This window comes from Myotis lucifugus, unplaced genomic scaffold, assembly GCF_000147115.1.
Source record: "Myotis lucifugus unplaced genomic scaffold, Myoluc2.0 scaffold_60, whole genome shotgun sequence".
In the NCBI taxonomy this organism is placed as follows: Eukaryota; Metazoa; Chordata; class Mammalia; order Chiroptera; family Vespertilionidae; genus Myotis; species Myotis lucifugus.
Genome location: NW_005871108.1, coordinates 4,818,838 through 4,843,198, shown reverse-complemented (window position 1 = coordinate 4,843,198; position 24,361 = coordinate 4,818,838). Strand labels below are relative to the sequence as shown.

General features: G+C 57.4%; 2 protein-coding genes across 4 annotated transcripts in view; one reads left to right on the top strand and one right to left on the bottom strand.

Moving 5' to 3' along the window:
* Positions 1 to 1,089, top strand: part of TRPC4AP (transient receptor potential cation channel subfamily C member 4 associated protein) — an 86,630-nt gene extending 85,541 nt beyond the window's left edge. The window contains exon 20 of the mRNA XM_014456568.2: positions 181 to 1,089. Within this exon, the coding sequence (XP_014312054.2) occupies positions 181 to 318 (138 nt within the window). The 3' untranslated portion in view covers positions 319 to 1,089. The remainder of the gene's footprint in view (positions 1 to 180) is intronic.
* On the bottom strand, positions 1,056 to 24,045 carry MYH7B (myosin heavy chain 7B). 3 transcript variants are annotated; one of them, XM_014456488.2, is made up of 41 exons: positions 23,940 to 24,045; positions 22,587 to 22,693; positions 22,335 to 22,478; positions 21,750 to 21,906; positions 21,415 to 21,442; positions 20,215 to 20,311; positions 18,111 to 18,134; positions 17,863 to 17,955; positions 17,661 to 17,724; positions 16,641 to 16,739; positions 15,932 to 16,035; positions 15,649 to 15,787; positions 15,261 to 15,379; positions 15,023 to 15,172; positions 14,580 to 14,750; positions 13,257 to 13,436; positions 13,037 to 13,169; positions 12,872 to 12,948; positions 12,364 to 12,451; positions 12,090 to 12,207; positions 10,271 to 10,394; positions 10,031 to 10,167; positions 9,015 to 9,270; positions 7,834 to 8,076; positions 7,212 to 7,388; positions 6,964 to 7,109; positions 6,539 to 6,629; positions 6,075 to 6,464; positions 5,151 to 5,277; positions 4,945 to 5,063; positions 4,656 to 4,852; positions 4,166 to 4,515; positions 3,877 to 4,001; positions 3,645 to 3,760; positions 2,789 to 3,185; positions 2,589 to 2,714; positions 2,327 to 2,497; positions 2,136 to 2,240; positions 1,957 to 2,052; positions 1,323 to 1,460; positions 1,056 to 1,233 (listed from the first exon to the last, which is right to left on the bottom strand). In XM_014456488.2, exons 1-41 carry the CDS (start codon positions 24,028 to 24,030, stop codon positions 1,222 to 1,224), a joined length of 5,826 nt encoding a protein of 1,941 aa, XP_014311974.1. In that variant the 5' UTR covers positions 24,031 to 24,045; the 3' UTR covers positions 1,056 to 1,221. The 3 variants fall into 3 exon arrangements, 2 of the variants coding, with proteins under 2 accessions (XP_014311974.1, XP_023610184.1); XM_023754416.1 differs by lacking the exons at positions 20,215 to 20,311; positions 22,335 to 22,478; positions 22,587 to 22,693; positions 23,940 to 24,045 and having other exon boundaries at positions 21,750 to 21,819; XR_002829470.1 differs by lacking the exons at positions 20,215 to 20,311; positions 22,335 to 22,478; positions 22,587 to 22,693; positions 23,940 to 24,045 and having other exon boundaries at positions 2,136 to 2,497; positions 21,750 to 21,819.
* Positions 24,046 to 24,361: the final 316 nt, after the last annotated feature.

The window sequence follows — 24,361 nt, the reverse complement described above, 5'->3', positions numbered from 1 at the left end:
TGGTGGGTGGGCTGCGGGCACGCAGACCCAGGGCCCCTCAGAGGGCTCTTTGGGGTGCGTGGTCCCTGCCTGGGTCATGTGGTGGGCAGCTCTTTGTCCCCTTACCATGGCCCTCCCCATGGGGTGCTGGGCTCGACCTGGGTCCTCCAGGCACCCCCCAGCCCCTCTCTCTTTGCCCAGAGCTCCTGCATCAGCTTCTCATACTGGAAAGAGACCGTGTCCATCCTGTTGAACCCAGACCGCCAATCACCCTCTGCCCTTGTCAGCTACATGGAGGAGCCCTACATGGACATAGACAGGGACTTCACTGAGGAGTGACCTTGGGCCAGGCAGTCCCTGGGAGGCTGCTGGGCCAGGGCCAGTGCGGGTGAGCGTGGGTATGAGTGCCATACGCCCTGCCATGTCTCCACCCCTCCCCTGCCTTCCTGCTGCTCTCTGCCTGCCCCAGGTCTTCGGATACAGGCTTGGTGGGAGTGTCTAGAAGCCCTTGGGTCTGAGGGCCCAAGGTCATTGGGGAACCTTGGTTCCTTCAAGATCCCCATGATGAGGACAGGGGCACTATGCCTACCCTTCCTTCAGAAACTTGGGGCCCTGGCCCACTCAGAGGTAAGGGGACTTTTAAAATAGTTCTGTCTGAGCTCCTGCCCAGTCTCTTGGCCATCAGTCCTGGGTTGGGGAGGGAGGTATGGGGACCCTCCCCCAATCTGTGAGCCAAGCTTGCCCTGGCCTTTGGACCCAGGCTTCTGAGCCCTGGGCAGGGGTGGGGGATACCAGAGAATGCTACCTTCCCCCAAGCCTGCCCATCTGTCCTCCCTCGTTTTCCTTTAGTTCCTCTGGTTCTGTGTGCTCTTTGGCCACTGTGTTCGTCCCAAGGGGTGTCCCCAGAAGTGAGGGACCTTTCCCTTCCATCCCTTGGGACATGGGGTGGCTGTGTCCTGCCCCCTTGTGCCCCAGGGCAGCATCTCCTACCTGAGCCCAGACACATAGGAGCCTGCCTGGGAGCAGAGCCTTGGCCCCTCCTTGTGTTGCCAATTTATTAACAACAAATAAACCGATTAAATGGAGACTATTAAAGAACTTTATTTTAAATGATTGATGTGGACCTGACTTTTGTCTGTGGGACCGTGTGCTCCCCTCCCCTCCTGAGGCTGGAGCTGTAGATGTGGCGTTTATTCAGGGTTCAGCAGATGAAGAGAGAGGTGAGGGGGCGGACAGCAGGCATCATTCCTTGTGCTGAGGGGGAAAAGGGTGGCTCAGTGAACTATACCACCTGCCCCCCTCCCCTTGCAAAGGGCAAGGTGGTGCCCCAGGCTACCCCTTACCTTAGGGCCCAGGGCATCCCGAGTCCGTGCCCGCAGCTTGTTGGCCTGGGTTTCTGCTATGTCTGCCCGCTCCTCCGCATCATCCAACTCGTGCTGGGCCTTGCGATACTTGGCCAGGTTAGTGTTTGCCTGTTGCTCCTGGGGGCACAGGCAGGCTGGGTCACCCTCTGGTAACCGAGATGGTCAGTCTGGTCCCACCCCATCGCAGAAAGGGTCTGGCTTCTCTTTGTCTTCCACTATGCACCCACCACCACTATCCATATTCCATCTACCCCCCTCACCAGCACCCACAGCAGGAAGGAAGGCGTTGTGACACCTCTGCAGGTACCCATGTGCCAGACCTGGGCCAGAAGGGGAAAGCACATGGGGTCCCTTCAGAGACAAAGCTGGGTCTCATCTCTTGTCAGAGCTGTGAGAAACACTTCCTGCTGGGACAGGAGGGTCACGAGCTAGGTCACTGCCCATGAAGGCAGCCTGCCTACCCACAAAGCCAACACTGGGAAGGCATGTCCCAGAGGTGGAGTAGGGCTGACAGCTGCTGGCCTCTTGCCTGGGGCCAGCTTTGAAGTTGGGTTCCACAGGCGTCCTGACCCGGCAGTACCTGACCCCCGGGGTCCAGACCCAGTACACTCACCGCCTCCTCAAATTGCCGTTTGTAGCTCTTGACCTTGCTCTGCAGCTTTTCCACCAGGTCCTGCATGCGAGCCAGGTTCTTCCTGTCCTCCTCGGCCTGCGCATGTGGAGGGGACTCAGGTCTGGCCCGGACCAGACCAGCTTTTGGGCCGCCCCTTTAGAGGTGGACCTGTCACCCACCTGGTACGCAAGCTCCTTGACCCGGCGCTCATGTTTCCGCACCCCCTTGAGGGCCTCGGCATGCTTCTTCTGCTCGGCGTCGAGCTCAGCCTCCAGCTCCCGCACCTGTGAGCAGCAGATGGGCCCGATGCCCTGAGCCTGCCCTCGCACTGCCCACTGTGCCGGGGAAGGGATGGGGACACCACGCGCACCTTGGCCTCCAGCTTCTGCACCTGCTTCTTCCCACCTCGAAGGGCAGCTTGTTCCGCCTCCTCGAGCCGTGCCTGTAGCTCCCGCACCGTCTGCTCCAGTGTCTTCTTCATCCGTTCCAGGTGTGCGCTTGTGTCCTGCTCCTTCTTCAGCTCCTCGGCCATCATGGCCGCCTGTCCGGGGTGAGATGGATGGTCGGGGTGACTGGCCCCAGTGGAAGTCCCTTTGGGCTCTGTCCCCTCCACAGCTCCGGCCCAGCCTCACGTCAGTGATGGCCTTTTTGGCCTTCTCCTCAGCTTCCCGCCTCTCCTGGGCAGCCTCCTCCACCTCTCCGCTCAGCTGGGCCAAGTCCACCTCCAGCTTCTTTTTCTGGTTCAGGAGGCCAGTGTTCTGGGGGGAAGCAGAGCCTCAGAGTCGGCCAGTCGGCAGCCACCCTACGCATCTCTGTGAGTTGCTGCCCTCACCTGTGAATGCAGGAGGTTGAGGCGCTCGGTGGCCTCCAGCAGCTCCTGTTCTGCAAGCCGCCGGCTGCGCTCGCCCTGCTCCAGTGCAGCCCGCAGCTCTTCCAGCTCCGTAGCCAGCAGCACGCCCCGTCGCTCCAGGGCCTGTGCCTGCTCCCGGAGCTCAGCTGCCAGCCGCTGCTCCTCGTCCCTCCCCGCCTGCTCCTCCTTGAGTTGGGCCTGTAGCAGCCGTGTGGCTGCCTGTGCCTCCGTGGCCTGGCGGGTGGCATGGCCCAGCTGCAGCTCCAGGTCATTGAGGTCACCCTCCATCTTCTTCTTGAGCCGCAGTGCCTCATTGCGGGCCCGTGTCTCTGCATCCAGGGAGGCCTGCAGGGACTCCACTGCCCGCTGGTGGTTGCGTCTGGGGGAGGGAGAAGGTAGTGGGTGTCTTGGCCTTCGAAAGCAGGTAGGAATGCTGGAGACATGAACCCATTTTGGGAATAAGGAACATCCCTCCCTGATTTCAAGCCCCATGTGACTTCCTGTTCCCATCAGAGCAAGTTCACAAACAAGAGTGAGGCTCTGGAGCAGACAGATGCTGGCTGAACTCTGGCTCCACCCTGACTGTGTCCCTTGAGCAAGTCCTATAGGCTCTCTGAGGTTCACCTCCAGACTGGACAATAGTCCTGACCTGAGAAAGCTTTGTTCGAGGCACACACTACTGTCCCTGCCCATCTGTGTGCACAGCAGGGGCTCAGCAAACACTGCTTTCCTTCCCTTTTCCCCCTCAGGTGGCTGGGCTGGGAGGGGCAATTATCCTTGAGAAGACAGGTGGACTCCTGGGAGTGGTGGTGGGTAGGGATGGCCCTGGCCCCCATACCTCAGGTTAGTGCACTCCTCGTCCTTCTCTGCCAGCTTCCGGTCCACTTCCGCCTTGACCTGGGATAGCTCCAGCTGGATCCGCAGGGTCTTGGTCTCCTCCAGCTCCAGAGCCCCCTGGGGTGCAGAGTAGGCAGTGTGGGCCTTGGGGCCCTGAGTGTGTCTTAAGGGAGGAGGGAGGCCAGGGAAGCAGTGGGTCAGTATCCACCCCACCCCTGTGGCCAGCCCCTGACCTCGGCCTCCTCCAGTGCGGCCTGTAGCTCACTCTTCTCCCCTTCCAGCGCCTTCTTGGCTTTCTCCAGTTCCTGGATGCTCTTCCCACTGAGGCTGACATGGTCTGTGAGGTCACTGATCTCCTCTGCAAAGTGGACAGGGCACTGAGGGGCCACCTCAAAGCTCATGCTCCAACCCAGGCCGCATCCTTCACCCCTGGCTCCAGGGTGACTGCTCCGGGACACCCTGTGTGACTCCAGGGACGCCCCGTGACCCCCGAGCAGTTCTCTGGCCCTGGGCTGGTCGTACCCTGTAGGTTCTTGTTCTCCCGCTTGAAGGTCTCCAGGGCCTCGAGAGCCTCCTCGTGGCTGTGCCGCAGCCGGAAGAGCTCGGTGCCCAGGCTGCGAGCCTCCCTCTGGGCTGCCTCTAGCTCCCGCTGCGTCTCCTCCTCCTGCCGCCGCCGCTCCTCCAGTGCCCGCTCCAAGTGCCGCTGCTTCTTGTCCAGCGCGGCAGCTGCTGAGGTTGCCCGCTCCAGTTCCAGGGTCACATCCTCTGACTCCGTCTGCAGCCGCAGCTTGGCCTTCTCCAGTGATGAGCACTTGGCGTGTGCAGCCTCTACACCCTCCTCTGCCTCCTGCAGCCTCAGGGCCAGCTTCTTTCTAGGCCCCAGAGCAGACAGGGTATGGACTGTGTAGCAGAGCAAGGCTGACAGAAGCATGGCCCCCACAGCTCACCTCTCCCATCAGGGCTCAGAGGCACGGATCACCTGTGGTGATGGCCTGGCCAGCAAGGCACTTACTTGGCCTCCTCCAGCTCCTCGGTCCTCTGGATGGCATCTGCCTCATACTTGCTCCTCCACTGGGCCACCTCCGCGTTGGCCTTGGACAGCAGCCGCTGCAGCTCGGCCTGTGCCTCCGCCTCCTCCTCATGCTGCTCTCGCAGGAGGTCACAGTCGTGCCGCAAAGCCTGCACGGCGTGGGCCAGCGCATTCTTGGCCTGCAGGGACCCCAGTGACCTAAGTGTCAGGCCTGGCCAAAGGCCCTGATGCCCACACTGCCCTCTCTGTGCCAGCCAGTGGCCAAGCCCACCTTGCTCTCCTCCTCCAGCTGCCTCCGCAGTTCCTCCAAGCTCTGGGTGGCCGAGGCCTTCCCACGGCTCAGCTGGCTAATCAGAGACTCCTTCTCCTCGAGCAGGCGGCTCAGCTCCCCTGCAGCCAAGGGGTGAAGCAGCACGTCAGGCTGGCAAGGGGCAGCACTGAGGCCCCGGGATGGCCCATCTGAGCCCCTGACCTCACCGTTCTCCGTCTGCAGCCGTCCACGCTGGGTGCTCGTGTCCGCCAGCTGCCGTTGCAGCTCCTCCACCTTGATCTTGGTCTCACTCAGCTGATCCTCATAGGTCCGGCACAGCTTCTCTGCACTGGCCTGAGACCCAGGGTCAGAGGTCAGGGCAAGTTTGTGAATCAGAGGACAGGATCTACGACTGCCAATCAGACAGGGACCTGGGCTGGGGAACTAGAAGGCTAGACATGGGCCCAGGAATCAAATAACAGGGCCCCGAGTTCAGACAGATTCCACTATTGCTTAATGGACATCAGAAGTGAGAAGGTAGCCCTGGCCGGGTAGCTCAGAGCATCATCCCAATATGCCAAGGTTGTGGGTTCGATCTCCAGAATAATGCATAGATAAGTGGAACAATAAATCAATGTTTCTCCCCACCCCCACCCCTTCCTCTCTAAAAATCAATCAATAAAAAACATTTTTAAAGTGAGAAGACTAGACTAGTCCTGAGGCCAGTGGGTCAGGATGAAGTTGGGATACTAGAGTCTGAAGTCAGGTAGGGACAGAGTCCAGCTGTCAGGATTAGGTGGTACAAAGGTCAAGGGTCAAGATTGGTTGCTGGATTCAGGACAGAGTTCGAAGGTCAAGGGCTAAGTTAGAATTGGACATTGGGTCAAAAATGACTTGTAGTCAAGACACTGAGTTTCAGAGCCAGGGTTTGAGATCAGGACTGTAGTGGGATTGGGGTTAGATGCCAGGTGAATGGGTCAGGGGTCAGGATCGACTGGGGTCTAGATTAGCGTGGGGTCAGGGGTGGTCAGGGTTCAGCAGTTGGAGGCAGCATTGGTCTGGAGTCAGGATAGCTATGGGATCAGAGCCTAGGGGTCAGGTGAGGATGCTGAAGGGGGGTCAGAGGTCAGGGTCAGGAAGGAGGCAGACACCTTGCCACGGGCCAGAGTCTCCACACTGGTGCCCAGGTCGTCCACCTCCATGCGGAGCTCACTCTTTTCTTTTTCCAGCTTCTGTCGCACCCGCTGCAGACTGTCCACCTGCTCGCCCAGCTCGGCCGCGCTCTCCGCCTGCTTGCGCCGCAGGGCAGCCACTGTGGCCTCGTGTCGCAGCGCAGCCTCCTCCAGTTCCCGCCGCAGCCGCCCCAGCTCAGCCTCGCGCTTGCGGCATCCCTCTCGCTGCCCAGCAGACGCGCCACCGGCCTCCTCCAGCCTCTCACTCAGCTCCTCCAACTCCCGGGCTGCCTCCGCCCGCTGCTTCTCCACACGGGCCCGGGCCGCCCGCTCTGCCTCCAGCTCCTCTTCCAGCTCCTCTGCCCGAGCCTGGGACAGCGGGAGGCAGCTGTCACCTCTGTAAGCCTATCACACTGGTCCCCATCCACCCATCCCCCACACACCTGCAGCTCCTTGATCTTCTTCTGCAGCTGCGCTCCAAGGAGCTGCTCGTCCTCCACCCTCAGGTTCAGCTGACTCAACTCGGAGTCCTTCCTGGAGGCCACAGCAGAGCATGAGCCTGCCCTGGTCCTAATTTCCACCAACCTGCCTGGGCCCACCACCCCCAGCACACACCCTGCACCCAGAGCAGCCCTAGGTGACCTCAACCCTGCCTTCTTTCTCAAGCCCTGGCCTCAGAGCCTGGTCAGGGCCCTTGGTCCAGGGAGGACAGGACACTGCCCCCAGCACCTAGTAACCCCCATCTCAGCCCTCCATGTTCAACCTCTGCTGTCATGTGGAACCGGCTAGAGTCCAGCAGTGAGAAGCGGATGTAGGCTCAAAGGCCCCTGCCAGCCAGGGCCTGGTCTGCTGCCCACCCCAGGCCTACTTTTTGAGCTTCTCCTCCAGCTGCTGCTTATCCTGGGCAGCATCTGTCACTGACTCCTGTGTCAGCTTCAGGTCGCCCTCGAGCTTGCGCTTGGCCCGCTCTGTGTCCATGCGCAGCTTCCTCTCCTGCTCCAGGGAGCACTCCAGCTGTGGGGTGGGGGGCGCAGACATGCTCAGCACCAGGCCCAACCAGGCACCCTCCCAGCTCTCCCGGTACCACCACACAGCCCTCGGCTGTGCCCGACTCACGTCTTCCACCTGCTGCTCCAGCCGCAGCTTGGCCTTGGCCAGTGCGCTCACACGGTCCTCCTCAGCCTGCAGGTCACCCAGGACCTGCTGGTGGGCCTCCTGCAATGCCTTCTTGTCCTTGGTCAGCCGAGCCACCGACTCGTCCAGTGCCGCCATCTCCTCCGTCAGGTTCTTCACCTGTGCCAGGGCCAGGGTCACGATGGGGATGTCCCTCCCACACCCCGGTTTGAGTAGCCACCCCTTCCAGTGGGTGAGCAAATCACCCCATCTGAGCCTCATCCTCCCTAAATGAGCGCTATGGAGCTGTTGAAAAGGTTCAATGACAGGCGGTATGCAAAGGCACCTGGGGGTGCAGAGCTGGGGTTCCTGCCCTCAGGCAGCTTGCAGTCCAGGATGGGTGACAATTGCTGGCATTTGCTGAACACCTACCCATGCTGGGCCCTGTGGTGAGTGCCAGCAGACTAGTTACACAGTGAATCCTTGCCCACCCTAATGGGGCAAGTGCTGCTATTAACCCCATGTGACAGCAGGAAGTTCAGGCCCACAGAGAAGTGACCTGCCCAGGGCTCCATAGCAGGGGCCTGGCAGAGCCAGGAGTGGGACCTGCAGCTGCTGGCCCCACCTTGTTCTCAGTGGCTTGCTTCTCCTTCTCGGCTTTGGCCAGAGTCAGCTCCAAGTCATCGATGTCCTTCTTGAGCTCCGTGCACTCATCCTCCAGTTTGCGCCGGCGGGCGGCCAAGTCGGCATTCACCTCCTCCTCGTCCTCTAGCCGCTCACTCAGCTCCTTCACCTTCCCCTCAAGCTGCACCTTGGACTTGATTAGCAAGTGGCAGCGCTCCTCGGCATCCGCCAAGTTGTCCTGCTCCTAGAGGGAACGGGAATGGGGCAGAGTGGAGGCAGGGCCAGGTAAACAAGCAGAGGGGCACCAGGCTGGGTCCTAGAGAAGAAAGTTAATTTGTCTGTGCAAAGGTTTGACTCAGCTGGGTTCTGGGGGCCACGGAATGCCTATGGCCTGCTCTTGGCCCTGAGGGGCTCAGTGGGATGAGGGCTTAGGTGGAGGGATGGGCAGGGGCAGAAGTGACACCTGCAAGAGGGGGATGTTAGGCCAGGGACAACCCAGAGTGAGGCCCAAACGAGGCTTCTGTGGAGATGGGTGGGAGCAGACCGGCGAGCCCTGCACACTGGAGGGGCTCCCACCTCACTCTTCCTCACTGTGCAGGCGAGCTAACGTTATCCTGCACCTGCAGGTGAGTTTTGTGACCACAGGCCCATCTGTCTTCCACCTGTGTGTCTCTAGCGCTAGCCTGGCATGCAGGGGACACGAAGGACTTGCTGAAGGACAGAAGGGCTCTGTGGGCTTGGGGAGATCTGGACCCTCGATCCCTGCCATCTGGTTATTACTGTTACCTGCGACCTGGGTTCCCGTGGGCCCTTTACCAGAGAAGGGAGCGTGGGTCTGTCTGTTTCAGGGATGGCAAGGAGGGAAGAGCTGGGAAATGGGGCTCAGCTGCAGTGGGAAGCCAAGGTGGCAGGGGGGTGGGAGCACAGGACACGTGGACAGACAGCCTGTGGCTGGGCAGGCTGGGAATGTAGGAGGTGAGCAGGGACATGAGCCCACAGCCTCATCTTGTGGCCCGTCTGGAGTAGCAGGTAGATCCAGGTAAGCTGGGGCACTCGGACGACACCAGGTCTGCCCTGGCCGGGGATCTGGTTGGGGTGTTTCCTTGGAGCAGTCGGGTTCATTGTGGCATCAGGTCACTGAGGGGAACCCTTCCCCTGCCCCCGCCCCCCGCCCCCACTCACTGCCTGCAGCTGCAGGGCCAGGTCATTCTTTTCCTGGGTGATGCTGACGTGCGTCTCCTCCAGCTCCTGTCGCTTGGCCTCTGCAGTGGCCAGCGCCCCTCGCAGCCCCCGTAGCTCTGCCCGCAGGGCCGCCAGCTCCTCCTCAGCCTGTGCCGAGCGCAGCAGAGGCTTCATCTTGAAAAAGAGCTTCATCCATGACCAATTCTTGACGGCATTGAAGGCACGGATGTTCCACTGGATGGTGAACAGGGCATCCCTGGGGAGGGGCAGTAATGGATGACCAGCAGGCTCACAGTGACAGCCCTGATGTTCCCTGAGCACCTCCCCTGGGGCAGGCTCTTCAGTGTGTGATCTCATTTAATCTTCCCAAATGGCCTCTCACGTAGGTCCTAACGCCTCTTCTTTGTAGGTGAGATTGAGGGAGAGGCCAAGGGCATGCAGGTGCTACAGGGAGGGGGCTCACAAGCCTTGAATGTCCTGGTGGCCCTTGCAAATGTTCTAAAGACACCAGGAGTGGTAAAGCCACCTGGCTCTACCACCTGGGCTCACATCTCCACCTCCTGCCTCCCCCGCCCCCCCCCCTCCCACTGGCCAGCTGTGACAGGATGGCTCTGAATGGAGATCATCAAACATGCACGTCTTAGGACCATCCCATCCTTTAAACAAGATAATGCACATACATTCTCCTGCCTGGCATTTCAGTCATAACCACTCTGGGCCACGCTCTGGGATGGCCCGGAGTGGAGAAACAGGTGTTCTTACCCCAACTTTTGAGGTGACAAATGGAAGCTGGGAGTTGAGGGGCACAAAACAGAACCTTACCCCTCAGAGACACCCTTGCTCCCATAGGGGTAACCTGACCACAAGAGAGTATGACTGGGTGCTCACGAGGGGCCAGGCATGATGCAAAGTCTGGTCCACACAAACCCTCATTCAGGTCCCAAAGAGCCTGGTGGTTCCCTGAGTGGACAGTCGTCCCACCAAAACCCCGGTCCTCCATCTCCGTCCACACCCACCTGCCTCCAAGCAGGCGCTGGTACTCAAGGCGCATGAGGCGGCCCCGGCCCCGTGCCTGCAGCAACGTCAAGACCTTGGCCAGACGCTGGTCACGCAGCTCCTCCAGGATGCCCAGAAGCCCAGCCTTGAAAAACACCTGGGGGGGTGGGGCCACAGGTGTAACCTCCACCCACCAGCATGTCTCCTGTCCAGTGTGACCACCCACACCTGAGTCAGCCCTAACTCCTCTGTGCCCTGACCTTGGTGTGGCCAAACTGGTACTGGGTGTGGTCGATGTCCAGGGAGCCCAGCAGCTTCTCTGTGGCCTTCCTGCTGTCCATGAAGGTGTCATCAGGGATGGCACTGGGGTTCAGGATGCGGTACCTGGGACAGCAGGGAGAACTAGTGAGGAGAGGCTGGGCAGGGAGCCAAGGACTGAGGAGGCTGGTGGGGAGAAGGGAGGGAATATTCCTGGACCTCTCCAGGCTGGAGCGGAGTTCCGGTGGGACACATACTGAACAAGCTGCGGGGGAGGGGGGGGGCAGTGCGAGACTAGGAGGTAGGTGTGTTCTGCTGAAAAATCTCAGTTTCGTTTAAATGCATCCAGTAGAGAAGTTCTTTCAGGGGCTGCAGTGCTTCTATAATTGTTTAAGAAGGCGATATGGTGTAGCACATCTCAACCTGAAGGAACATTTGGGAGAGAATTCTAGCCAGTAAGTGGACACATTCGCATGTGTGCACAGGGCAGTGCAGGTCAGGTTGGCTGTGGCCACACTGTGAAGGCAAAACCTGAGAAACACAAAAGCCTGCACTAGGGGACTGACGGGACAGCAGGCACTAGACGATGGGATGTTTCCAGCGTGATGCTGCGTCGCTACACATTCATCCACAGCCACAGCATGTACGGCACCGAGAGACCCCGAGTGCCAACTGCGGCCTCAGGTGGTCATGAGTCCGTGCAGGTTCAGCAGTGGTAACACTGTCCTACCCGGCAGGCGATGTTTAAAACGGGGGAGGCTGTGCGTGTGCGGGGATAGGGAGAACATGGGAGATTCCTGTACCTTCCTCTTAATTTTGCTGTGAACCTAAAACTGCTCTAAAAAATAAAGTCATAATTTTAAAAAAAAAAAAGGATGATGATACAGACTTATTCCTATTGATAAGGAACAATCTCCAAGACACATGGTTAGCCCGACCGGCGTGGCTCAGTAGTTGAGCGTCAACCTATGAAGCAGGAGGTCATGGTTCAATTCCCGGTCAAGGGTCAGGCACATGCCTGGGCTGCAGGCTCGCTCCCCATTGGGGTGTGCAGGAGGCAGCCATCAATGATTCTCATCACTGATGTTTCTCTCTCCCTATCCCTTCCTCTCTGAAATTAATAAAAATATATATATTTTTTAAAAAGACATATGGTTACATGAAAAAACAAACCCACAGACTCGTGTGTGCCCACGTACAGTATTTGTACATACATACGTCAGCGTGGACGGCCAGTTACTTCTGGAAAGGGAGGGAACTTAGGCTGCTAGTGGCCTGACAAAACCAAACTGAGGAAGAGAGGGGAGGAGCTACTGACTGGGTGCTCCCGCGGGGCCAGCATGATGCAAAGTCTGGTCCACACAAACCCTCATTCAGTTCCCAAATCTGCATCTAGCCCTGCCTGCCGCCATCTCCAGACTAAAATCCAGTCTCACCCAGGACTTCTCTAGAACATCTGCTGGAGACATTTCAAATTTATGTGTTCAAAGGAGGGATCAATCCACTGTCTCCCCAACTCCCCCAAATAAAAAACCCTGTTTGGTATCTCAGTAAACCTACCACCAGCTTCCCAGCTGCTCAGGCCAAACATCTGGGAGTCACCACCCTTGTCTTTTCTTTCTTATTCTGTATCTAAGGCCTCAGCCACCACCATCTCCCACTGCATCCTTCCCAGTGACAGGAATTGTCTGTTTGACTCTAAAATGTGTGCCCTTCTCATCCCCTCAGGCTGTTGCCTCCACCAGGGTGGAGGACAAGGGGGAAGGTGGCTGTGTAGGGGGAGCTGGGGAGGAGCCAGGGCTGGGGCAGGAAGACACCCACCGTTGCCGGAAGTCGGCGTAGAGCAGCCTGTTGGGGAATCCTTGGCGGCAGATCCGGATGCCCTCCAGGACCCCATTACAGCGCAGCTGGTGTAGCACCAAGAAGGCATCCATGACTCCTGGACGGGTGGGAGTTAAAGGAAAAGGTCAGAGGTCTCGTGCCTCGAAGAAAGACCAACAGTCCACATGGGGGGCTCTGCGGAAGGGAGAGATCCACCCAGACCCCTCCCTTCAATGTTCCCCCACTACCACCCACCTGGCCCCAGGGTGACTACCTGGGGTCTTGTTCTCATTGGGGACAAGGCAGCGGACAAAATGAGGCTGTGTGGCCCGCAGGTTGGTCATCAGCTTGTTGAGGTTCTCCTGGAGGTGGGGAGAGGGGAGAAGGCACACAGGGCAGGGAGGCAGAATTGGAAACCGCAGTGGATCAGCCCGCTAAGGGCTGGGGGGCAGGCCCCTCCACGTGCCTCCACACATCTGTCACCCTTTCCTGTGACCCTCTGCCCTCTTCTGCTTGACTGGGTCCCTGTCACCACAGTCTTCACTCCCCACCCAGTCCCCCTCAGGCCCCCACTTCACCCTCCCTCCCCCACCCCAAACCCTGCCCAGGCAGCTCGGGGACAGGAAGCAGCACAGACTTGCTGTGATGTTCACGTGGAGAGGAGTTAAACATCACTGCAAGTCTTAACGGCCGCCCGCCCAGGGTGCAGGGGACAGATCAGGGAGCGAGAACGGGCTGGAGGCCAAGGGGTGAGGCCTGCATAGGCCCAGGCTGGGCCTCACCTTGTGCAGCTGGGACACCGTCTGGAATGATGCTGCCTTTTTACGCTTCTCTTTCACACCAGACTTCGGGGGCTCAGCTAGGAGAGACACGGGGACCAGTCACTCCAGGGACATCACTCTGAGCCCCCACAGAATGGCAATCTAGTCCCTCGGCACGGCACGCACCGGAGCAGGAGCCTGCATAGTTCTCGTAGAGGGTGGCCAAGAGCTTGTTCTGCGACTTTTGGAAGATGGGGACCACTGTCTCATTCAGGGGATCCTTGTTTTTCTCCAACCAGCCCACGATGCTGTAAGGCACCTGGCAGAGATCAGACAGGCGCTGAGCCAAAGCGGAGAAACCCAGAGGGAGGAGTGGTCAAGAGCTGGGGTTCCCAGAGGCACCTACCACACCCGCATAGTGGACCACCTCAAAGTGGGCCTGGTATTTGCGCTTTTTGTCAGGCCTGGGCTGCTGGAAATTGGGCGACTTCCCTGCGTGGTTATCGTAGAGCTTGGCCCGGAAGCTGGCGTCGGAGGCCTTGGGGAACATGCACTCCTCCTCCAGGATGGACAGGATGCCGAGCGGCTGGGGACGGGGAACAGGATTGAAGGACCTCCACTGCGCCAGCCCATCCTCCCGGAGCCCCTCCTTCTGGAAGCCTTTCCAGATGCCCCACCTCAGCCACCTGCTCAGAGGGCAGAGACCAGACCTGCACCCAGGAGCCCTGTCTTCTAAGACAGAAAGAACATTTTGGTCTCCATCCCTCTTCTGCACAATTCGCAGCTCTGAGTTGTCCTCTTTGCTTATGAGAACTGTGCAAACTCAAACTGGCATCTTTGTACCCATCAGCCCCCAGCTCCATGATCTCACACCCACTCACAGGGACAGTCAAAAAAAAAGCAGCCGAGTTCAAATTTTGGCTTCCTGGGTTCAAACTTACTGGCTGTGGGCCCTTAAGCCTCCCTAAGCCTGTTTCCTAACCAGCAAAATGGGGAAATGCATAATTTGTGCTGCTTTAACAGTGAAAAACAAAAATAAATGTCAACCACCTAAATGAATGTCCAACAGGAGATTCCAGAAATGCATTGTCTGAAAACCATCTGCTGCGGGAACTACTGTGCCTTCTTCGTTCAATGTTCAAAACCCATTTTAGAGAAAAAGAGACCGGAGTCTGTCTGAGCGAAAACCAATGCCCAGGACACTGGACTTGGAGGAAACTAACCAGAGGGCCAAGATTCTGGCTGTGTGGGGGTTGGGGGAACATCATTTCCCCTTCACTTTTCACTTTTCTAATTTTCTGATTTTTCTTTCTCCCATTCTTTGCACAATGGGGACATTTATATAATGTTTCACAATCAAATAAACAAATAAGCAAACACATCCTACTCCTCTCCCAGGGCAGTTCTGAGGGTCCAGTGAAACTGTGGCTGCAATAGGACCTTGTGAACTTCAAAACTGTGTCCACCCACGAGGGGCTATTGCCAACAGTGCTGGGATGCACACTCACATTGCTCACACATGTTCACCAACATGCTTTTACAGTCTCCAGCGCACCTGTCACACACATGCACGCATTCCCATTCATGGCATGTACAGAGACAGAGTCAGAGCCATACACAGGCACAAGCTCACTTCAACGCACAGGCACACACTCACACGCACACTTGCACATGCTCACTCACTGCACCCACACCCTCCCCGCTGCAGTGAGCATGTGCCAGGCTCCACCTTCTCGATGAGGTCGATGCAGGGCTGCAGGTCCAGGCCGAAGTCGATGAAGACCCAGTCGATGCCCTCCCGCTTGTACTCCTCCTGCTCCAGCACAAACATGTGCTGGTTGAAGAACTGCTGCAGCTTCTCATTGGTGAAGTTGATGCACAGCTGCTCGAAGCTATTAAACTGTAGAGGAGAAAAGAAGGAAGGGAAGGAAGGGAGGGAGGGAAGGGGAGGGGAGGCGAGGGAGGGGAGTGAGGGGAAGGGAGGGGAGGGGAGGGAGGGAGAAAGAAAAATAAACTGCAGAATGAGGTGCCGGCTCAGCAGCCTCCCTGTGGATGGGGATAGGGAGGCCCAGAGAAGAACAGGTATATATACAAGTTCACCCCTGCCCCCAGGCAGAAGCCCAGGCTCCTGCCCCCACCCACTCAGGGGCCTGGGCGTGGGCCTGCCCTCACCTCGAAGATCTCAAAACCAGCGATGTCCAGGACCCCGATGAAGAACTGCCGGGGCAGCTTCGTGTCCAGTGTCTGGTTGATCCGAGACACCAGCCACCGGAACAGCCGGTCGTAGGTGGCCTTGGCCAGAGCCCCCACGGCAAACACCACCTGGAGTCATGGGGATGCTGGGCTGGGACCTGGCCAGGAGGACCCTTCCCAGCTGTCCCGGGTCAGCCCTGGCCTGCGAGCAGCTCACCTGCTCCATGCTCTGGCCCTTGGTCACATACTCGTTCCCCACACGCACTCGGGGGTGCAGAAGGCCTTTGAGGAGGTCCCCACTGTTGACTCCCATCAGGTAGGCAGCCTTGTCAGCACCTGGCAGGGCACATGGGTGGGATGAGGAGGTGGAACCAACAATTAGAGCACCTGGGGGCTCAAATGGCTTCAGCCTGGCATCAGGGAGGGGAGGCCAGGAAAGGTCAAATTCAGGGTCAACAGATTTGCAGCTCAGGAGGGTGAGGGTCTGGCGTTGAGAGTCAGGGGTTACAATCAGGTCCAGTTAAGACTGAGGTCAAAGACTGTGGACAAGGGTGAGGGCTAATGGTCATGGACAGAACTTTGGGATCAGGGCCAGGGCCCCTCACTCTCGGTGCCGTCGGCCTCGGCCTGCTCCTCCCGCTGCTTCTGCTTGAACTTCATGTTTCCGAAGTGCAGGAGGGCACCTACGATCTTATAGCAGGCGCACTTCTCGTCCACACTGAAGCCCAGAATGTCCATGGCATGCTGCGGTGGGGACGGCAGGGTCAGAGATGTCTGGGCCCCGCCAGGGTCCAGCCAAGCTCAGGGCACTGCAACTGCTCCCTGATCTCTACCCAGCATCACAGGGCCCCACACTGCAGGCAGCCACTCTGCTCCCACCCGACATACGTCAGTGGCCATGAGCTCCTCCCCATCATCGATGTTGTCCACGGTGATGACGCCCTGGCTGCAGAAGTGGTAGTCGTAGGGGTTCACAGACAGAAGCAGCATGTCTGGGGACACAGGCGAAGAGGGTGGGTCCAGCTGTGTGCACCTGGCTATCCTCCTACCCCATCCCAGCGTGGTGGGTCCTGGGGGCCAGCCCCACAGGAGAGTCTAGTGCCCTCACAGGACTTCCACACCCCCATGTCCCTGGCTTCTCTTTCCTTATGGTTCTCTGAGGCATGAGCCCGTCCCTATGTCACATCCATCCCTCCACCACTGCTCATGGCCACCTCTCTGGTCCAGACCCTGTGCTGGGGCACAGCGAGGACCAGGCTCTGCCCTCAAGGAGCTTGCAAGAGAGGGGAGCTGGGCATAGACAGAGCCATTGGCCCTTCCTTGGTCTGAGTGGGGTCTCTCTAGCTGCAGGACCACAGGAGGGACAACTTTACAAGAGCAGCGGCCAGTTCCCTGCATGAGAGAGGGCTCAGCAATAACCAGAAGTCCCAGGAAGGGAGTGGGAGGGAACAGAAGGGACTCAGAAGAAAGACAGGATGTCACAGACCCCAGAAGAGTGAGGGAACAGACATCCCAGGACCTGGACTTATGGGGGACAGGCAGCTCTCACTCCCACCCAGTCCTAGGTTCTCCCACCCTATCCATCCCTGGCCCTCACCCTGCAGCTCTGGCTTCTTCCCTGAGAGGATCTGGTAGTAGACATGGTAGCCACGCTCTCCGGGCAGCTGGAAGATCACCCGTGACTTCTCCAGGAGATCTGGAAGAAAGGGAGGCACTGGCCTACCATCTTCTGCACCTCCCCAGAGCGGGTCACCCAATAGGGCTGAAGGGGCAGGTCAGGGTTGTGGGAGAGGGGCAGGGGTGTGTGTAGAGGCACTGTCTGTATACATCAGCATGTACTAAAGTGTGTCTCTTGCCCCAGTTGGTCTGGCCCAGTGGATAGAGCGTCAGCCTGTGGACTGAAGAGTTCGATTCCAGTCAAGGGCACATGCTCAGGTTGCAGGCTCGATCCCCAGTAGGAGGCACGCAGGAGGCAGCCGATCAATGATTCTCTCTCATCAATGATGTTTCTATCTATCCCTCCCTCTCCCTTCTTCTCTGAAGTCAATAAGTGTGTCTCTCCGTCTTGCCTGTCACAATGTGGGAATGTGTGTGCACCCCCATGTGTGACTGTGTGTGGGTATGTGAATGTGGGGGGTATTCATGTGTCCATTCTTTCATCTATGCTTTCATTCCTTCACCCACAACCACACTCCTTCCTCCTGAGCAGTGCTGGTGTGTCAGCGTGTGTGTGGGCAGAGCTCCATGTGTCTGCACGTGGTCAGCGGGGCATGAATTATGATGTCCCCTGCCCATCATCATGTGTCTGTGCTTATTCATCAGGATCTGGCCAGGAATCCCCAGGTGGGGAGTGTCAGTGTGGCGGCCCCTCTGCGCAGGTGGCCTGGGCACCTGGCGTCTGTGTGGCTGGGCTGGGTGAGGCTGGGAGACCACATGGAGGCTGGTGCAATGTTCCAGGTGAGAACTGAGGGGCCTGAGCTGGGCAGTGGCCTGGGGATGGAGAGGAGTGCCTGAAACAGGCAGGAGCCAAGGACTTGAGGGATGCTCCGTCTGAGCAGAAAGACTCAGGCCGTGGCCTCTGTCCCGCCCCCGCCCTCCCCGCCTCGCCCAAACTCACAGCTGTCAATATCCGAAGATGCCAGCTTCCCCGAGGGACCAAAGTGAATGCGGATGAACTTGCCCTGTGGGCAGGGGTGCGGTCTCAGTCAGAGGGGCCAGCCATGCTGCCCTATCAGCTGGAGGCTCCCGCCGTTGCCACCTTTGTCTCCCTGCTGCTGATCCCGCTCCACCCACCCACCCTTCCCGCTGTGGCCACTCACGAAGCGGGACGAGTTGTCATTCCGCAGGGTCTTGGCATTGCCAAAAGCCTCCATAGCAGGGTTAGCCTCAATGATTTGATCCTCGAGGGTACCCTGGTGGGGTGAGGTATGCTCGCTGACTGGGACCCAGAGCAGCCGCCCCCCCAGGTAACAGCCCATCCCAGACACCTCTGGTTGGGAAGGGGAAGGGCAGGTTCCCAGGACCTCATAACTGTTGCCTGCCCCACTCACACTGGCCCCATACGTACCCCAGTCTTTGTGGCCAGAAATTGCTGGGGGGAGAAAGAAGACAGTGTTAGAGGGTGTGAGGTCTCAGCAGGCCAGGGTGGCAGTAGTTAGCAGGACAGTGAAGGTTAGCCCCCGCCCCTGCCCCCGCCTCACCCTCCCAGGACTGTTACAAGAGGACTGCTAGAAAGTAGGAGCAAGCATGGCAGGGGGCTGAGTCTGGGGGAGTCTACAATTAGCAGCCCTTCCTCTCCCCCAGCTGTCTCTGGCCTCTTCCATATCCCATCATTTCCCACACTCCAGGAAGTGGCCCCTGCCCCAAGCGCTAGAGGCTCCTGACTAAAATCCTCTTCAGAGCAACAGCTCAAATGCCCCTCCTCTAGGAAGGCTTCCCTGATGCTCGATGGCTGGAAGAGATCTCTTTCGCCTGGACCTTCGTACCCTCCACCTCCGTGAGCCCTTCTCCGCACCTCTCCTTTGCATTGTGATCAGGCACATCTTCATGGTGCAATTAATTTGTACACCCACTATTATTTAAAATGGCCCTGCCAGGTGCCCACTATTACCCTACTTTGCAAATGAGGAAACTAAGGCTCAGAGCAGGGAAGTAACCTACTCAAAGCCACACAGTAAGTGGGAGCGAGAAGGCACTGAGCCCAGGCATCTGCCTCCCACAACACCCACAGCCACCCACATGTCTCACCTAGAGAGACTTATGGAATTGAGAGGATCCCCACCACTGTCCTCTCCTAGCCTCATCCTTGTCTTCCCTCCCCTGGGTCCTAGCAGCCTGGAAGAGGCTGCTCCAAAGCGCTGGCTGAGGTTATGTGGAGTGGAGCTCGGGAACATGCTCTTGCCATTTCCCTCCTGCCTCTGTCCCCCCAACAATATCTCTGGGGGGACTGAAAGGGAGAGAAAGGAAGAATGGATTCTAAAGTGGCAGATACCATGCCACCAGCGGACTTTGGTTATTCACTCACCTCCAGGGAGCCCAAGACTGAAACAATCCCCCCAGAGATATCGCTGGGGGGACAGAGGCAGGAGGGAAATGGCAGGAGCCCATCCCCTGAGGTCCTTTCTGACCAGAGGCCTCCCTGCCCCTACCCTGCTCGCTCTGGCCTCTTCCTACGCACCATTCCTATTAGTGGACCAAGCCCCAACTTTCTGCAGCATCCTCACATGGGGTTTGGAAAATGGGGTGGGGAGAGGAAGGAGGAAAGAGTACCAAAAAGTCAACAGCAAAAACAAAACGACAAAAACAACCACCACAACAACAAAAAACCAAAACTGAAATAAAAATAAAAAATCAAGAAATTCAAATGGGGAAAAGAAAAAGGCAAAAAGAAAAAAGAAAAAAAACACCTTAAAGTGGAGAAAAGAAAAAGAAAATTAGAAAAAAAAAAATGCCCCAGAATAAAGCAAGGCTCAACAGGACCAGGAGGGAGGACTGACTGAGGGAGGCGGCCTTGGGCCCTGGAAAGAAAAGGCAGCCCCTTGTGGGGGCAGAGGGGCGAGGAGCACCCAGAGGCCTGAGTCATTGGCCTGGGGGCTAGGAATGGATGTTGTACTTCAAACGCAAAAACAAAACACTGTCCCCCATTGTTTCAGAAACTTTCAAAAACCATACAGAAATCAGGGGGTGCAAAATCGTCCCCTACCCCTGCTGCTGGGAATGCTGCCAGGTGCCTTTGGCTCTGGCTCAACTCCTCATAAGCCTGCTTGTTTGATTGACAGCAGGTAACTCTCTTTGGTGCATGAAAACCAAGAAAATAATCACTTCTTAGCAAAAAACGGCCTCTTTGGTAAACTCTCTCAAAATACGAAGGTCCCAACGGAGGGAAAACTACATAAAAAGTTTAGGAAGGGCGATGTGGTCCCACCCCTCTGTGTTACAGATGGAAACACTGAGGCAGGCCTGGGACTGGGTGGCACAGCATCGCGGAGGTGGCCATAGCTTCTTTGGTCAAGCCTTGCTCAGGCCAGAGTCCCCCACCAAGGTGGAAGGCTCAGGCGGGGCTGGAGACTCTGGGGAATCAACATAAAAAGAAAAAAAAAACAAGGTGGGGGGGACAAAGAGAAAAACAGTGAGAAGCAGTGGTGAGCAGCGCCCAAGTGGGCGAGTCTTACGGCCTTCTTGCCCGGCCCGTCTCCCAGGGCAGCGACGATGGCAAAGTACTGAATGACCCGCTTGGTGTTAACCGTCTTACCGGCCCCCGACTCTCCGCTTGGATGACACAAACATAAGTCACCAATGCCCACTTGGCCACTCTAATTCCTCCCATCCCTCAGTGTCCCCCTCCACAAGCAGGGCCCTCTGCCCTCCCCAACCCAGCTCCCAAGTTAGGACCCCAACTCAAAAACCAAAAACCAGAAGAGATCGGCCCTCAGAGGCATTGAGTTGTTTACAAAGCAGGCCAGTGTAGATCACACACCCACCCCGACCCCAAGAGATGAGAACACACAATGCCACCCTTACTACGTGCAAATCTAGTGCCAGCCACTGGGCCAAGTGCTTTCTTTACCTGTATTGGCTCATTTAAGCCTTAGAAACAAAGGATCATAAATAAGACCCAGAGATAAGAAGGAGAAATGGAAAAGGCAGGCACCACCATCACCCCCATTTTATGCAGAGGGAAATGGGGCTCGGAGAAGTTATGTGACTGTCCCTGCTGTGTGCCAAGTATGTACATTAAAATGCTGACTCCTTGTAGCTCTGCATCGTAGGTGGGTAGGATTGTCCTGTTTTTACTGATGAGGCTCAGAGGCCTAAGGACATCAGCAGGAAGAAGTGAACACAGAACATGAACCCAGTTCTATCTGGTTTCAAAGGCCTTGCTCTAAAACCAGGCTGCACCTGCACGTACACACACACTCGTACACAAACAATGTCCACATTGGCTTGGCTGGACATGAACTTGGCCTGTAAGAATTCTATCACTTTCCCATGGAGACAAGCAAAGGACCAGAAATAAGACCCAGATTTAAGGAGAAGGTAAGAAGGAGGAAAGGAAGAGGAATGCCCCTTCCCCTTAAGCCACAATCAGAACTCCCAGAAGATCAAGGTGGGGGAGATTCCAGCCCTGGAAAGAGGGGCTATCAGGCTGGTGGTCACTCTGGTACTTGGGTCTCCCTTTCCTGCTTACTGTCCATAACATGTCTACCCAGAATGGGGGCAGAGAACATGCTCTCATTTAGCTTCAGGCGGTAAATTTAGCTTAGTCTTGCCCTAAGCACTTTAGAACCAACCCTGGGATATGATTTTAGTTCCACTCCCTTCCTGCCAGATGGCCAGCATTTCCCACCCCGTCCCCAGAGCCGCACACTTACGTGATCAGCATGGACTGGTTTTCTCGGTCTGGAGGAATGGGAAGGAGATACAGACGTTAGCCATGATGGGGGACCAGCCACAGGTGGAGCACACTGGGTATCCATGGCACTGGGGCAGCCCCTCCACCAACCAGAGCCAGAAATGGGGAGGACCAGAGAGGACCCTACAGCCCGCAGGCCAGTTCCCACTTGGAGAGACAATGCTATGCTAGAGCATCTGGCAGTAACAAGGAGGGCAATGCAAGCGGAGGGAAGGGGTCCTTTGAAGAAGCTTCCCTGTAGCTGGGGTAGGGGTCTTGGGTGGGGACAGGAAGAGGAGTCCAGGCAGCCCTTACTTCGCAGCATATCATTGTAGGCGTTATCTGCCACCGCATATATGTGGGGTGGGGCCTCCGAGCGGCGCTTTCCCTTGTAAGCGGCCACCACGGAGGGCGTGTAGACCGGGAGCCATTTGTAGGGGTTGATGGTGACACAGAAGAGGCCCGAGTAAGTCTGAGGAGAAAGCGTAGAGATAGGTTGTTGGAGGCCAAGTTCCCATTCCCAGGCCCCAGCCCTCACAAACCATGACCTTTGCAATATTCCCCAAGGAGCCACTTAACTATGCCACGAGACACCCTCTTTGGCTGCCCTCAACCAGCCTTCACTCCTGCCCACAGCCCATGTCCCTTCTCCATGGCCCATTGTGGAGCCTCCACCCTCACCCCCCGCCCAAGCTGAAGCTCCGCCCCTAACACTCCCAGCGCTGAGACTCCAGCCCCATCTCCAGCCTCGTCTCAGCCCGTAGCCCCACCTCTACAGCCCCATGACATCACCCTGCTCCACCTCTAGCCCCGCCCCTTCTCCAAGTCCTGTCCTCTAGCCCCGCCCCAACCATGCACATCCCCGCCACACCCGTGGTCCCTCCCCAACTCCTGGCTCACGTAGATCATCCAGCGAGCATAGCGCTGGCGTAGGTTGTGCAGCACTGAGGCTTCGTTGAGGTGCGTCATCATGGCCATGTCCTCCAGCAAGTCAAAGCGGGGCGGGTTCATGGGCTGCAGCTCGGCTTCCCGCACCATCAGCATCTGCCAGGGAGGCCATACAGTGGAGTACAGACAGCTGGCCAATAGCTGCACACTGGGGGGGAAGAGGGGGAGGTGGAGGAGCTAACACCCGGGAAAGGGGCAGCAAACCTTCTGATCTTTGGTCTCCACGTTGACTCTGCCCCCAGTAGCCTCTGACTTGACCTCAGCCTCCACGTAGGCGTCCTGTTCATCAGGCACCCAGACCCGCTTCTTCCCTAGGTTGAGGGAGAACACTGGGGCTGTGAGGCGGCCGAGGCACACTCAGAGGCTGGGGGTCCATAGCTGTGCCCCTCCCAGTGTCCCCCCTGTCAGGACACAGGAATACCCAGAGTAGATCCTTCCAGACTCGGGCTCCTGTCCAGGCAGAGCTGGGAGGGTCTCTAAAGATCTTCTGAGGGGATTCCCTGACGGGTAAGTCCTTCACTGCCCTGATTACACACTTGGGCTCAGATTCCTGCTTCTGCCACATGTGCCCTGTGACCTGAGGAAAATCCCTCATCCTCGCTGGGCCTGTTCCCTCAATAGCAAAATAGTGTGGGCACCTCCTGGGGTCCCATGTGGAGCGGCCCTCCATGTCAGGCACATAATTCTAAAGGGGATTCCACCTCCTCCATTTCACTGAAGACTCAAGCACAGGTCTCCTAACTCTGTGTCTTGTCTATCTTCCTGCCTGGCCAGCTGGTCCCAGAGCTTGAGGGAGCCCATATGTCATGTTGGTTAAAGGCAGGGACTCAGGCTGCAGACCACCGGGTTCTGTTCCCTGTCCTGCCACTTACTAGCCAAGTGCTTCAATCAGGACCAGGTACATAACTTGTAGGCCCTAGTGTTAAAGTGCAGACCCCTTGTTAAAAAAAAGAATATTAAAAATTTCAAGATAGTGACAGAGAGTTAAGTCAAACATGAGGCCTTTCTGAGGGTAGTGCCCTTTGCAAAGGCAGGGATGGCACACCATGAAGCTGGCCCTGGTCCCCACCTCCCCAGGTTGTTGAGCTCATGCATGGAGGTCATCTGCTCTGGGCCTGGCACACAATGGGCACTGCCTATTGTTATTATTGTCCTATGAACAAACCAGGTCATAAATAGTAGTCTTTATTCTTGTCCCTAATAAACAGAGGCTTTGGCTCTATGGAAAGCACTAAAAATAACTCCAGCACAGGTTTTTTGGACACGTGGAAGCAGCCTGCGCCCTTACCAATCACTCTCCCCTCAGAGGCCTCACGTTCTAGCCACAGACTGCAGCTCTGATACTGTTCCATTTTACAGAGGAGCAAACCGAGGCTTGCTCACAAACACTGATACCCACAGAACTTAGTCTCAGGACCCCAGACTCTGAGAGAAAGATCCAGGGCTAACGCTGTCAGGCCAGAGTGCACGCTCCTTCAGCCCTGAGCTCAGTGCCACCCTCCTGGTCTAAGCCCATAGAGGCTTCTCTGTGGCTGTGGCCCCTCTGCCTTCACTTACCATCCCACGCGACAGTGTGCACCTTCATCATCTCCTGGTAGCCCTGGCGGAGGTAGCGGGCGGACTCCCCGAGTTCACTCACATCCATCATGGTGGTGGTACTGAGAGGTGGAGGATGAGGAACTAGAAATCTTGGAGGTTTAAGGTGGTCCAAGGCAGCAGACACTGGAAGATGGCAGTGAGAGAGGAACTGAGGGACCAGGGGCCCCAAATGGGGCATGACCCAACAATCCACAGCACCTAGGTGATTTCCTGGGGCTCCTCACCTCAGCCTCCCTGGTGAGCCCCCAACACTCGCCCCCGCCACCACACACACACACTCAAACATCAGAGCATCCTCTTCCACAGATATGAGGAGACTCATGCCAATCCATCGGTACCCTCACCCACTGGCCCACCTGTACCTCCTTCAGCTCCAACCC

Excerpts from the sequence above, each read along its gene's own strand:
- MYH7B (XM_014456488.2), bottom strand. The coding sequence starts at position 24,030 with ATGATGGATGTGAGTGAACTCGGGGAGTCCGCCCGCTACCTCCGCCAG. Across the intron at positions 7,110-7,211 it reads TGGAGCAGCAGGTGGAAGAC|CTGGAGTGCTCCCTGGAGCA; the intron begins GTGAGTCGGGCA and ends CCCACCCCACAG. Across the intron at positions 6,630-6,963 it reads CTGGAGGAGAAGCTCAAAAA|GAAGGACTCCGAGTTGAGTC; the intron begins GTAGGCCTGGGG and ends TGTGGCCTCCAG.